This window comes from Convolutriloba macropyga, chromosome 9 (assembly GCF_964194025.1).
Source record: "Convolutriloba macropyga chromosome 9, txConMacr16.3, whole genome shotgun sequence".
NCBI lineage: Eukaryota > Metazoa > Xenacoelomorpha > Acoela > Convolutidae > Convolutriloba > Convolutriloba macropyga.
In genome coordinates this window covers 25,647,094-25,660,709 of record NC_134476.1, presented here as the reverse complement: position 1 = coordinate 25,660,709, position 13,616 = coordinate 25,647,094, and the positions used below count along the sequence as shown (strand labels likewise).

At 34.2% G+C, this 13,616-nt stretch overlaps 2 protein-coding genes across 3 annotated transcripts in view; both read right to left on the bottom strand.

Annotated features, from left to right (window-relative positions):
* Window positions 1-2,006, bottom strand: part of LOC142345288 (alpha-1,4-N-acetylglucosaminyltransferase-like) — an 87,479-nt gene extending 85,473 nt beyond the window's left edge. The window contains exon 1 of the mRNA XM_075397274.1: window positions 1,610-2,006. The gene's annotated coding sequence lies outside the window, so the exon portion shown is untranslated. The remainder of the gene's footprint in view (window positions 1-1,609) is intronic.
* Window positions 2,007-6,422: 4,416 nt separating this feature from the next.
* The window catches only part of LOC142345285 (uncharacterized), a 55,881-nt gene continuing 48,687 nt past the window's right edge, over window positions 6,423-13,616 (bottom strand). For both annotated transcript variants that reach the window (XM_075397266.1, XM_075397267.1), the window contains exon 9: window positions 6,423-6,711. In XM_075397266.1, the coding sequence (XP_075253381.1) occupies window positions 6,539-6,711 (173 nt within the window). In that variant the 3' untranslated portion in view covers window positions 6,423-6,538. The remainder of the gene's footprint in view (window positions 6,712-13,616) is intronic.

Genomic DNA, 13,616 nt, shown 5'->3' with positions numbered 1-13,616 from the left:
CATACGTTGGAAAATTGATGGTTTTTGATTTTCTTTCTTTCTTTCAATAATAAATTTGCAAATTGTTGGCACCTCTAATAGATGATTATGATTATTGTTTTATAGAGGTTGGATCGACGGGTGATATTAGTCAGATTTCCTTTTGTCGGATAGATATTTTTTCCAACTACTTTTTTTTGTTTCTCCGATTATCACAAATAATTCTAAAGGCTTTTAACAAAAAATTGATTATTTTTCCCATTTACTTGTAATTTCTACAGTGCAAAAGTATTGTATTTCGAATTAGGAAACCATTTTTTCAGCTCTCACCATTTAATCAAAAATAGTCTTTCTACCTCAAAGCAATTTACAATTTGAGCTATATATTTTAGTATTAGACATTGCTGTGGTACTTGTTGCGCACAAATAAGGAGATCTCTATCACTTAACTCTGATAGTGGTAGAAAAATCTAAGCTTTGAAGCTTTTGTTTACTTTTTCGTTACTAAAATTTCTAAATCAAAGATTCCATTTTGGAAATTCGGAACCCCATGGTCAATTTTGGATCGAAATGCTGTTTAGTTTTTCCTGAAAAGATACAGTTGAAGAAAACTTACATGGTAATCCAAATCAGTTTTCACCACATATTTTTGCCATCTATTCCTCATAGAAGATAAAGTGCGTTGGAAAAAATTTGAAAAAGGTCTCAGATTAAGAAAAATTATTGTCTTTATAAAGTTTTCTGATGGATTCTAGTATACATTTGATTGACGGCCAACAACATTGGATGTCGCAATTGGTTCTTGCCCTTTCTATTTAAATGATCTTAACTTTTTTTGCAAAAGCGATATTTTTTGATTCCGGGAGCGCTTTTTTTTAGTTCATTATAACATTTACCAAAGGTCTACTTAAATATTTATCACATATCTATACATCGTAAAATTTACCAAAAAGAGAGCTTTTTCCAATTTAGTTATGTTATAATTGGTAAAAAAAGACTGTGCAACTGAAAATTTCAGTAATCCTAGTTGTCAATTACAGCATTTATGTAAAATTTGATCAATCATCAAGCTTTGAAGAACAAAACAAAAAAATGCGAATATATTTTCAGAAATTTTGAATGTAATTTATCACAGTTTTTGTTGAGAACTGTTTACAAAAAAGTACATCTTGTACATTACATCCACTTCCTGACTTCCTGGACCATAAGAAACAACGATGATATTAATGGTAGCCTGAGCTATTGCTTGCCATTATAAACAATGATTAAAATAACCATCTACCATATTATAAGTTTAGTATTGTGCCATTCATATTTTTCTAACCCGTATATTTAGGTTTTTCTGCTATAGAGTGGGCTACATTTTGAAATAGTGCGAAAATTCCTGTTAATGTTTCTCTTTATATATCGCTATCTAAAAATAATACAGCTGTAATACTGTTTCAACGGTCGTAGTTTTGAAAAATTTCGTAATTTTATGAAACTTTTCAAAGGTTGTCCAGCTGACGTAAACATAATTGCTATATCCTAATTTAAAAGATTAGATATGATTAGTAATAATCATTGAGAGATCATATACTAAAAAAATTGGATATCTAGTATTGAACTGTTATGTTCTTTGTTTGATTACCAAGAATTTTCATCCCCGGTATGTGATGACAAGAAAGTCCGCAGTGGTAAAGTGAATAAATAATTCTGGCAAGAAATTTTAGAAAGCTTTTAGCGAAGCTCAATTATGACACGGTGCTTTGGTGTACTAATATTGTTCTTTAATAAAATTGTTCTTAAGATGAAGTTTAAATAAATTATTTAATTCCATATGATAAGAAGTAAGAAAGGATTTGTTTGCGGGTATATATGAATTTTCATAGAACATTTACTCAATAAAGAATGAGAGTCCAAAATATTGAATTGATTTTTGGTACAAGCAAAGCATGTTCAAAAATATTTACAACGTGTTTTCAGACAGTTAAGAAGTTGTTGAAGGTTGATTGCTGTTAATATATTGTTGTATCGCACCACTACCACAAGCGTGTTTAAGCTGCTAATGCAAAAATTAAATTTATTCTTCGTTCTACAACAATATAAATCTCATAAGCAAGAAAACTTGTTCTGAATATAATTTTTCACAAACTACGACAATGGAGTCGATCGTCTGTTAACTATGGTGTCGCACAGTCAACTTGTTTTTCTTGGAAGTCTTATCAATCTTACAGTGACTGTCAAATGTTACTTTTGATTTTGGGTCGTTTGATCGCGCGTATACTTTCGAATACTTTCGATAGCGTATACTTTCGATCGCGCGTATACTTTCAAAGTCATTTTGGAAAATATTTTTCTATAATACTTAGCGTCACAATCAACCGTCACCAAATTGCCAGTTCATATAAGAGAGACATCAGAAGAAATAACTTGCCAAAATGAATGTTTCCTGCAAAACCTTGAATGATTCTTTCTAAAAACATTAATTTTTACAAAACTTTTAAGAAAATTGTAGCATAAATGTTTTGCTTAGTAGCCACTTTCTCCGGGTCCAGTCTCTGTAAATAACTCAGTTTTCCGTAAACGTTTCGGCAAGCAAAACTTCTAAGAGTTAGTCGAAAATGTGAACAAATAAACTTTTCATGGTCAATTTAAGTTACACTGAAGTTACACATAATGAGAACGGGTGATTCATTGGGTAGCGCAGAACATCAATTGGGTGGTTTTGACATCATATAAGATACCGATTGATCGTGAACACATCAGATTCGTTTTTCAATTTTTTTGTTACTAATAAGCTCAGCTTTAACGCTTTTTAAATTCAAACGGAATTAAAATTCTACTGATTGCTAGTACAATTTTTAAGTGGCTTTGTTGAATTTAATAGAGAACGTGTTAATTGTTGGTCTTTTTTGTTAAAGAATTCAGCACCTTAAACTGTTTTGAAGTTGTTTTGAACCCTGAACAGATTCTTGTCTTTAAAAAATTGCCTGTTGAACAATATTTTTTGGTCAATTAAGCCGTTAAAATTTTTTCTGCAATAAAACCACTCTTCCTATAAATAACATCAATGCAAGCATTTCATCATTCAATCCACATTGAAAAAAAAATGTATGGAAGTTAACCTAATATAGGCACATGGCAAAATAAAACTGGCCGAAAAAATTGATCTTCAAAGCAAACGTTGATTAAAAGGACAATAAAAACCTAAATTATTGGGAATAAAATGACAGTACGCCTATATTCTTTGATAGACGCGACCAAATTCTCAGAAGTCATTCAAATAACCAATTCAAAAATTTCGAGCAGGGTGGACAGAATTAAAACTCGCCAAATTGAAAGCCAAATAAACACAGGAAACTAATGTAGGCAGAAAACAAGGTAAAAAGTAGATAGAAAGACTCAATTTGAGAACTTCCACAACGAGTTGTCAGCCTCAATAAATACGTGATAAAGACTGACGTTAGTTTAGCACAACTGAATTAAATGGTTATAAGAGTTTTCTTTGAATGCAACAACCACAAAAAATGCCAGGAAACATCCGTTATTGTAGACAAGTTAAAATTAGGGCTTTAAATAATTAAACTATCTCATACCATTCATCATGAGCAAGTGTCGTTCAGTTATGATTACCAAAGAGCAGATTACATATTGCCCCTACGATGCTAGAAATATTGGCTGGCATGGCATCTAAAAAACGCAGGCCGACACAAATAATGAGAAATTAAGTCGACAGGTATATTTAAATGGTCAACAAATCTCATTGGTTGATAAATCGTTATGCATCGGACAATTGTGTGTGAAGTGTTGTGGCACTCCACTCACCTTGTTTTAAGCCCCCCGCCCTCGATTAGTTGGATACCACCTGACTAAATACAGTTTGAAAGCGAGAACGAAATTTTGAAACAGACTAAATAATATGCTTGAGAAGAACTTCTATTATTAACGCGAAAACGTGTGCTTGACAGCGAATGTCCTCGAAACGATTGCCAGAAACTCGTCAACACATTTTTGCGTTGACGACACTTTGAGTCCTGCAGTTTCTAGTATGTTCATTTGAAATTTTGTTAATACTCTACTTTTCTATCATTGTAACAAAGTGGTTGATTTAACGGAAGTGGTATTTTCTTGGAATAAAAAAGCAAATAAAAACATCACAGTTTATTTATGTAGCTAAAAACTTTTGCCCTCTGTGGTACTATTGGAAATATGTAATAAATTTTGACCTCAGTTCACTGGGGTACTATGTATTGATGACTTATATATTGCTAACCTGATGCCATTTTACCTCCGTCTAGAAACGATGTAAATCTGTTCCTGCTGCCCACATTTGCTTTACTATTAATTCTTCTCAGTAACTTAATTCAATTCAGTTGTTACTTCTCTAGCCCTTCTTCTAAGCCTAAAAGTAATTTAATTGGAGACGAAACACGTTTTGAAGTCAAATATTCAGGGTGGAAACTCATCAGCTTTCCGCTACAATTTCAATAAACTGCAATTTCAAGCATCTAAACTATCTGTCTGTCGCGACAGTTCATTTCCTTTATTTGTTGTTGTTTTCTCTTTAGATACATATTTAATCTAATTTTCTGGTTTTAGTATACAAAGAAAGTTTCCCATTCCTCAGGTTCTAAAATCTCTTAGTTTTTAATGCTGTAATTTTTTCCAATGTTCGTTTGTTCCACAACTGTCAAAAACTATTCCAAATAAGAACTATTACACGTAATTTTCATTTAAAAAAACTGAGCACTATCCGAATTTCTAATTTGAGACTTACATTTTTAATTTAAAACATAACAACCATCAATTGAACAACCATCAAACATAACAACCAAAAGACTTCCTGCAACTTTACTGATTCTTGATTTGCAACTTTTTGATTATTTTTGAAGCTTCTCAGCGCGCCATACACCTTCGAGAAATATTTATTACTTTTCATATTAAACAGTTTTTTCGGTTGTTATGAAAAAAATATGCATTAGTAGACATCAAACAGAAATATTGTCTAAAACGGATTGGCCACGCAGACTGACTCCTGACAAAGAGGTTTTCTTAGAGCTCTGAAATGATAACACTTCCTCCTAAAAATGTGAATTTCTGCTTTGCAAGCAGTGAAAAAATAATTTGATTTTGCAGCGCTGTTTAATTCGCTACAAGTCTGACATAAATGGGCTAATATCTGTACCGCCTTATTTCTTTGTAGCAAAAAAATTTGATAATACCTTGCGCCGAGTATCATACTACCATTGAAAACCCGTTTTTTCAAATAATGGGAAAGAACGCTTGGCTAAGGTTTCGTATTTAATGTCAAATAAAAAATGTCAAGAGCACCTGTTGTTCAGATAAGATTATCAAAGAGCAGAGAACATATTGCCCAAATGGTGCTATGATAATTTTACATGCAAGATCTTGAACGATATATATCTTTGTTTGATTGTTTTGATTGGGTATTATTTTCATTGAAACTTATTTTTATTGAAAACATTTGAATGCTCCTGTTACTCAACTCTTAAGCAAAAAACATGTAAACTTTCTACCGTAACTGATCAAAATTTTCTGTAGTTTCCAACATATAGTTATAAATGCTTCTACGTTATTGATATCTTTTGCCAATTTCCTTCAATGACCCGATTAACTGTCAACAAAATGTCGTTTTCATTCACAATCTTGTTAATTTTTCCTGCCTAATACAGCCTAATTGAATCAAGACTAATCTTTTTCGTATCAAATCTATTTGAAAATTGCCATTTTGGATAAACAAGTTGAACTTGAAGCTTTTAAACGCATTACACTGACAGATATGAATCGCCCACTAATTGACTAGAAAACTCTTCTAACTTCCGAAAACTACTTATCGACATTTTTGGTGACAATTTTTATCTAAAAAATCCCAAAATTTTTGAATCTGCAGATAAGCATTAATGCATTTGGAGAATTTAACAATATTAGTAGACTTTGATACCAGCTTCACGAAGTTGAATTTATAAAGTTGTTTATCTGTTTACTATACTTTTTCTATATATTCATAATCTCTTTTCTATATTGTTAATCCTTACTGTATAAACAAAAGTATTCCCATAAGTAAACCTGCCCCTCCACCCCGAAACAGTGGGTTCGGGTAAAAAACTGATCAGTAAAGACATCGGGACAAGTAAAATTAAATTAGCCAAACAGGGAAAAATTGATAAAAAGTGGGAGAAACTTCAGAGAACAGGATAGATTTGGTAAAACTGCAGTGATGAGTTACATAACCTTCTTCGAGCCTTTCACATTATGATACTTTCAAATGGGCAGTTAGTTCCGCATGTTATGAAACTGATTTCATTTTAATCAGTACTGTGTTTCAGCAAAAACTTTATGATGTCGTTGGTCAATTATCAACATTGGTTCCAACAAATGTTGCCTTTTCAAAGTGATAATTTCCTCTGAGCATTTAATTTTTCATTCACATTAGGCTAAAATGAAATATATAAGTTTAAATTAGTCTTGTTAATATTAGTCAGTAATATAATTTTCATTTGTTAGAAGAGACTCAACAATTTTTTATGCAGTTCATGGCTCGAAGACAAATACAGTCTCAATTAGCATTAACTTTGGTATCTTCAGTTTTTGACTCAGCTGGAGTAGCTCTGGCCACTCTGATCAATTTGAGGAACTCCTTTCTGAATGATTGGCTTCCCAGAATGTACAGGAAGAAGTTCACGCTCTGGTTGATGGCACCACACCACTCCCCCACGTAGAACATCAACACTACAAGCAAAAGAGAACATTAATAATGATATCAGAACACTACCCCAGATTGAGGTCCCAGACGGAAGCAATTATGCCCAAACTCGGGTGGGGGTGTCGCGCATTCAAAACTACAGAGTCTGAAAACCTCGAAAAACGCACAAAAATTGATCAGCACACAAAAGTTTGATGGTGAACGCAGGAAAGTCTGGACATAAAAGCTTTTCGCCTGGGACGGTGAGGGCCTAGACACTTTCCGTCTGCGACCGTCTGGGCATACTGGTTTAAGTCTTGCACCTCAACCTGGGTCGTTGGGACCTCGAATTTTCGAATTTATGCAAAATACTTAATAGACACAGTACGAATGAAGTAACTACTGACTTTAATTGCATATTCAAGGACTCTAGTTGAAGTCGGCTCAAACTCATTTCAAGGGTGGAGCATACTTCTGTACAAAGACCAGAAATTTTCATGACTAAAATCAATTTTATAAGGAAGGTAGAATGGGTCAACGGATTTTTTCAAAGACAGAAACAGATCAAGACCATTTCTTTGGAAAAAAAAAAGTGTTATTGTATCCTAATTTGTCGTGCAGGAGAATATTAATACTGTCCTTCACGTAGCGAAATCAATTCTAAATTATTATAGTTGGACTTTAAGAGGCACCAATAGTAACGCAGAGCGAATTTAGATTTTAATTCAGCAACTGAATTTGATCAACGAAAAATCATATTACCAAATTCTTTAAGATTACAGTCAGCTTATCAGCTGATCCAACGTTTAAGTAATGTGAGAGATTAACAAGGAATGTCTTGAACCTAACCCTAAGTTTTTTAAACAAAAAGCAACAGAATGTGAATTTTTAATGATAACATCTTTTACAGTGATAAATAATTTTTCCCTGGTTAATTAGAATGAAAAAATTACTGGTAATGAATAGATAGCTATAGATAAAAATTCTGTTTTTGCCGTGCAGTTCAATGGCGATTTCCTTCAACCTCTTCTTCCCCAACTGAAAGAGAGAGCAAATGATCGGCGGGCGTTGACTAACGTGAGTCACCCAAGCATCTGACCCGCGGATCATTGGGGGAGACTTCAACAATTTTTGGTTATATGTTTGATTCTGAAGGGACCATACTGGCAGTGTCTCGGATCGTTTCCACAACTGATGAAGATTCATCGCGTTGCGGCTTGAAAATCTCTACTTCGCCAAAAACTTTTTTCTCTTGGTTAACGATCTAACTTCTGTGAGTCAGACAAATTTTCGTAATTCCCTTAAAAACTGTGGCTATTTCTATTACAACAGCTCGTTCTGGTGCTCATGTCATTTTCCTCTATGTTGGCGGATTTATCTCCTGTAATGCAGATGACGCAGATGACGGAGAATTTGACACAAGAATTGTTGCAATGAGCGAGTCAGATGGTGATTCATATTCCGATGCTGGATTTTGCAAGGCGCAGAAGCCAGATTTTTGGGTAACCTAGTTAGTTTTTCGCGTGATAAATAAACTCCATTGTTGAAACTCCATTACTCGGGTCTTGCCTCTTGTGTTTGACCATTTGTCGCTTGTTTATTTTCTTGAAAAATATTTTCTCGTATTTTTCCGTATTTCCTGGGGCCAAGTGTATCTACGAATTCTTTTAATCATTTTTGCCTAAATTCTTGGCCAAGTCTGAAATTGGTCAATTTGCTATTGCGACTAGTAGAGGTTAGTTTTCCTGAAAATTTACTTGCAAAATGGTGGCACTTGTTTTTAAAATGGTAGAATCAGCAGCTAACACTTGGTACAAGCCTTCCAGTTTTTTTTGAACCTACATCCTTGTTTCTTTTATACTAACAAGAGTTGGACTGCTTTGACAGGGAGCGACGGGCTTAGTCGCCGTGCGTTTGTTGTCCTAAGGAAACATGATTCGCCGCGTCCGTTGCTTATTTTTCACTTTCATGGGCGTCCCGGTTAGTGCACGTCATTCCCAATTCGACATATATATTGCTTTTCTACTCAAATTGTCAGGCTTCGTCTGGGAAAAAAAATTGGTCGTCATTGTTTCCTCTTCCAGATTGTTGTTAATTTTGTTTTTATATGACAATTTAGAGGTTTCAGGTGTAGTGCATACAAAGCCAAGAGGGGTGTTTGTTTTTCTTCCAAATGTGCTTAGAAGGATGAAATCTTTCTTTGATTGATTATGCGTAGGCTGTATATAAAAAACTATAAAGCAGCTTTCATGGAGGTTGAACCTTTAGTGGGCTTTTTTCTTTAATATATGAAAGAAGACGTTTAATTTTTTGTATCAGACGTTCTAGTAATATCTTTAGCGCGATGGTCATTAAGCTTCAATAATTTCACTTTTATGAGGTTTGCAAAAAATTCACTTAATTTCCGACAAAAATATCGTGCTCTCTTAAGTCTAATTCACCAAGAACTCGATTTAAAATATAGATGCCTAAAAACTCAATTACATTCAGGCCACCAGCTTTGTCAAAGATTTCAATTCAAGGAGAATTCAAGATTCCATTGTTTGTGCAGAAAGGAAAAAAATTGGAGTCCCTTTTCGTCAATTATTCGTAACCCATTATCAAGTTCAATCTGTTGATTGGGTTCACTGCATAATTCCTGTTGCTTGAATTGCATAGCAGGAAAAATTGATCTGAGGTTCTTAACTATCGCAATGCAAGAGTAGCATTCGACCAATTTACCAATGAGCTCTCTATTCATGTATCACCACAAGCAATGCATGGTCATACAAATCATACCCTAAGATACAGGGTGGCATGTAAGCATATTGTCGAGGGGGCCTCTCATAACGGGGTTGGTATCAAAACCCTTGCAACTACGCTATCGCAGCCATATTTTCCGTGAAATATTTACAAATAATAGTAGGTTTAGGTGTTTATATTCTTAAGTTGGCTTCCATTGCTCACGATACGAACCCGCAATTTACTTAATACCAGGTCATTACTGCTGAGTGAGGCTATCACTGATTTTTAAGCACATAGTTTATAATGTTGTTGAGGTCGAATTGTTACGTCTAATTGCTAAAGGTGAACTTTGATTAGTCAACAAGACCTTCGATACAGATTTAATAGTTGCTCATGCTTCTGCCGGGACGCTTGTTCAAATCGGAAGCTCTTTAGGCGTTTCACAGATGAAAGTTTTGCAGTAGATGAGAACTGCAATTTATTTTTAATAATTTGAGGAAGTTGTTTTAAGTTAGAAGAAAACAATTGATTTCGGAGTTGATTTAATGCAAAAAGCACTGTTTTTAAAATTGTTATATCACTTTTTGAAACATGTTCGAATTTTGAATTCATTGGTGCAAATTTGTGCAAATGTTGTCAGTAGTTAGCTTTGCAATATCATTAACGTCAGTTGTTTTGTGTGAAGTGATGATTCGGGAATTTTTTTCAAAATGCAAGTAGCTTATTAATTTGTTTTTGGGGCGCAAAAGATGCTTAACTAAAAACATTCAGAATGCAGTTGGAATTTTGTACTGGATTTTGCGCCGCCAGTGATATATTACAGTCTTGCATGCAAACTTGCTCTCCAAAAATGCTATCAGTGTTAATTGATTGAAAATGTGTAATCATTGTAGGTGCCAGATGCCGGGCGGGTGCCTCTCATATATAGAATGAGTTTAAACGTGGAAAGTGACTAAAGTTGATTGTAGTGAGAATAATAATTCAGATATCTTAACAAAAAATTCCTTTTTAATACATTTTCAAGCAAAAAATTTTGAAGAGCAGTTCTAGTTTTTATTGCAGTTTTTTGATGCATTTGCTATACTGTTATTAATTTCCGCAACATATTTATCTTAAGTTCTGTTTCAATTTAATTTTTCTTATCTCCGCGAGCCAATTCTGATATGACTTTTAAATTTAAAAATAATGTTTCCTCGTCCTGGGCTGATACTTATTTATCTTGTGGGAAAAGATGAATAACAATATAATCAGCCCGGCCCATTTTAACGCTGGGAAGATGCTCAAACAAAATTAGTAGGTAAAAAGACAATTAAACCATCGTATTAAACTAGCAATATAGGATTTGATCGAACTGTGTTCTTTTAGCTTTGAAAGTAAAGCTGGATGGTCTGTAAATACTCTAGATGGTTGTTCCTGAAAAAGTTTTTGAATTGCTGGGTAGTCCGGAAAACTCCTAACAGTTATGTTTCTTTTACACTGTAACACTTTTTACAAGAGTTTGAGAATCGCGAAGCAAAAGCTGTTGATTTTCTGCCATCTACTGTAAGCTGCTCTAATGCGGCACTTAATCAAGAAAACGACGCATCACAATCAAAACGTTTTCAGAGCTTTGAGTAAAAATGACATTTTTCTATTGCGTTTCCTATGTGGTTCTTAAGGAGGTTGTTCGTCCTGTCTAATGAGTTTTAGTCCAGTTACATTTCGGTCTCCGTAAGAGAGGGCGAAGTAGATGACTAATGGCGAAGTGAAGTTACGCTAAATTCTGTAAAAATATTATAATATTTTGCACTGAACGTAGAAATGAAGGAAATTTTTCAGCGTTTTCCGTGGTTTTAGTGTCATAAATCCGGAAGTTTTCTTTGAGAGGCAAGAGTCAGTTTGAGGAAAACTGTACACTAGCCAATCAGTTTCAGTTTTCAGAAATTGATATTTCAAAAGATCGATTTAGAGATTCTTGTTACCTAAACATCTGAGAAGTATGATACGTTTTTACATCTTGTTTTTTAAATAATTGCCTACAATTAAAAAGCTTTCTTGAAAGCGGTACGTGTTTCTGATACGATCAAGATATAGTCCATCGCTTTTCGCATTTCTGCGGTCATCTCTGTAAGGTTTTTAAACGCGAGCTTTAATTGTTTAATGGATAATGGTTGCATATCAGAAACGCTATGCTTTATTGTTTCTGGATATAAATTTATTTGACTGTTCACGTATGTCAAAGTGTGAGGAATATATAGTATCGTGCGACGCGGGTTCACTTTTTTGTTGAGAGATCAATTAGACCAGCGTATCAATATTAGGCATCTGATTTTTAATGTTACGATTAGCTTTTTTGTATTAGATTAGATTGCTAATTTCAAAGATTGCTTTCCTGTAACGATAACACCAATTGAATATCATAAAAACTGATCGAAACAATTCTATATATTTTGATATGTTTTTTAGCAATTTTTTCTCTGAGTTAGGTTTTGCGTTTCGTTTAAAGCTGATTGAAATTCATCTTAACCTGTGATGCTTTAGTTGGAACACTTTATAAAAAAAAATCAGAATATGTAATTCCTTAAACAACCAATCTATATTTTGAGCTCAGATAAACACTGCAACAAAAACTTTTAAAGGGCATTGCAATTTAAAATTGTTTTTGACACAAAAAGACTTTTTATTTCAAAAGTGTCTCTCCCCATCAGTCACTTTAATCCATCTCCGACTACAATGAATTAGTCATCCAGATTGTTTCGAGTAAACTCTAATCAGTAGTTCAGATTTATCCTCTGATCTTCGCTCGTTCGTTTGAGAAGGTCCGTAGTCGAGGTTGACTAAATTTGTTATCCAAAACGACAATTTGAAAGAATTGGAAACTTGGGCTGCAAATGATTGGTTGAGTATACTACATGCACTTCCGGAACCCACCAGTACTGCGTTCGTAATGTTGCCAATCTTCAGTGGAGTATTGAGAGACATGCTTTTTATTGAAATTCCCGGAATTCTGCGTTGTATTTTATTTATCAGATGCATTTACTGATTTTTTGTGTTCCCTTTTTGGAAATTACAATTTGCACGTCATGGTTTCTGGAAGATCTTAGGAAAACAATTAGCTTGGCTAAAATGTTTGCCCACTAATTTTTTCTACGCCAAAAACATTTCTCTTTATGTCCCCCCGCGGTAGAGCGTTAATTCACAATTCTTACAGTTAGATGCGTTTGTTTGGAATCAAATTTTGGTACGAGATTTTTTGATATTTAGTCCGACGGGTTGAAACTGGTTTTGAAGTGGAGGGATTTACATTTGTCGAAGCCCAGGTGCTATTTTGCGCCTGAAATTAGTTTTGATTCTTTGTTCCCAACTGTTATATAGTTGCCATTTTGAGAACTTTTCGGGATGATTTCTTAAGACGTTCCATTTGAAGACTGGGATTGAACCGTTTAGCCCTTTTGGTGTTTAATAATCAGAGTCACGTGTCATTTAAATGTCAACAATCTTGATCGGAGAAAAGACTGTTCCGCTATACTACTGTGTGGTTAAAATATGTACTAGAGGATGTGGATTTTTGCAGTTGAAGATTTGTCTTACTTAAACTCCGATTGTCAAGTACAATGAAGAAACTGCTTTTCCCTCGTTCCCGGGTTTTCCCGGGTTCCCGGGTTTTCCCCCCACATAGAATTCCCACCTAAGTTAAACGTTGACACTTGTTTGGCAATTTTGTATTCTGCTGTGCATTTCTTGCATTGAGCTCTCATTCTGATAATGCAGATGATCCAGGGATTTTTTCATAGCAAGATGAAAATGGCAATTGAATATTGTCGGGTTTTAAGCCAACCAGCTGGTCTAGAATTGTACTTTTCTGATGGCCTAGCAAAATTGTATTGGGCTTTCCATTTCTCACAGCAAAGCTCAAAATCTGGTGTCGGCCTGCCCCAAAAAGCGTATATTATAACAATTTTTTGTTGTTGGTGGCTGACTGCAGGAGAATGCTTACGCTGTGCTGCGCGAGAATACTATTAAGGGACTATATGTTTGCACTAAACAATACTTATAAAATGAATAAAGAAGAAACAAAAGAAAAATGTCCGGCAAAAAAGTCAAAATGCAAAACATTTTGAAAAACTTAACAAATGCTGTAGTGTTTGATTTTACTGAATAATTATACAAAAAAAACTTCAATCAAAAACAGAAGAAACAAATCTTTTTCGAACTTTTAGTTTAATGACAAGAAACAATATTTCCCTGA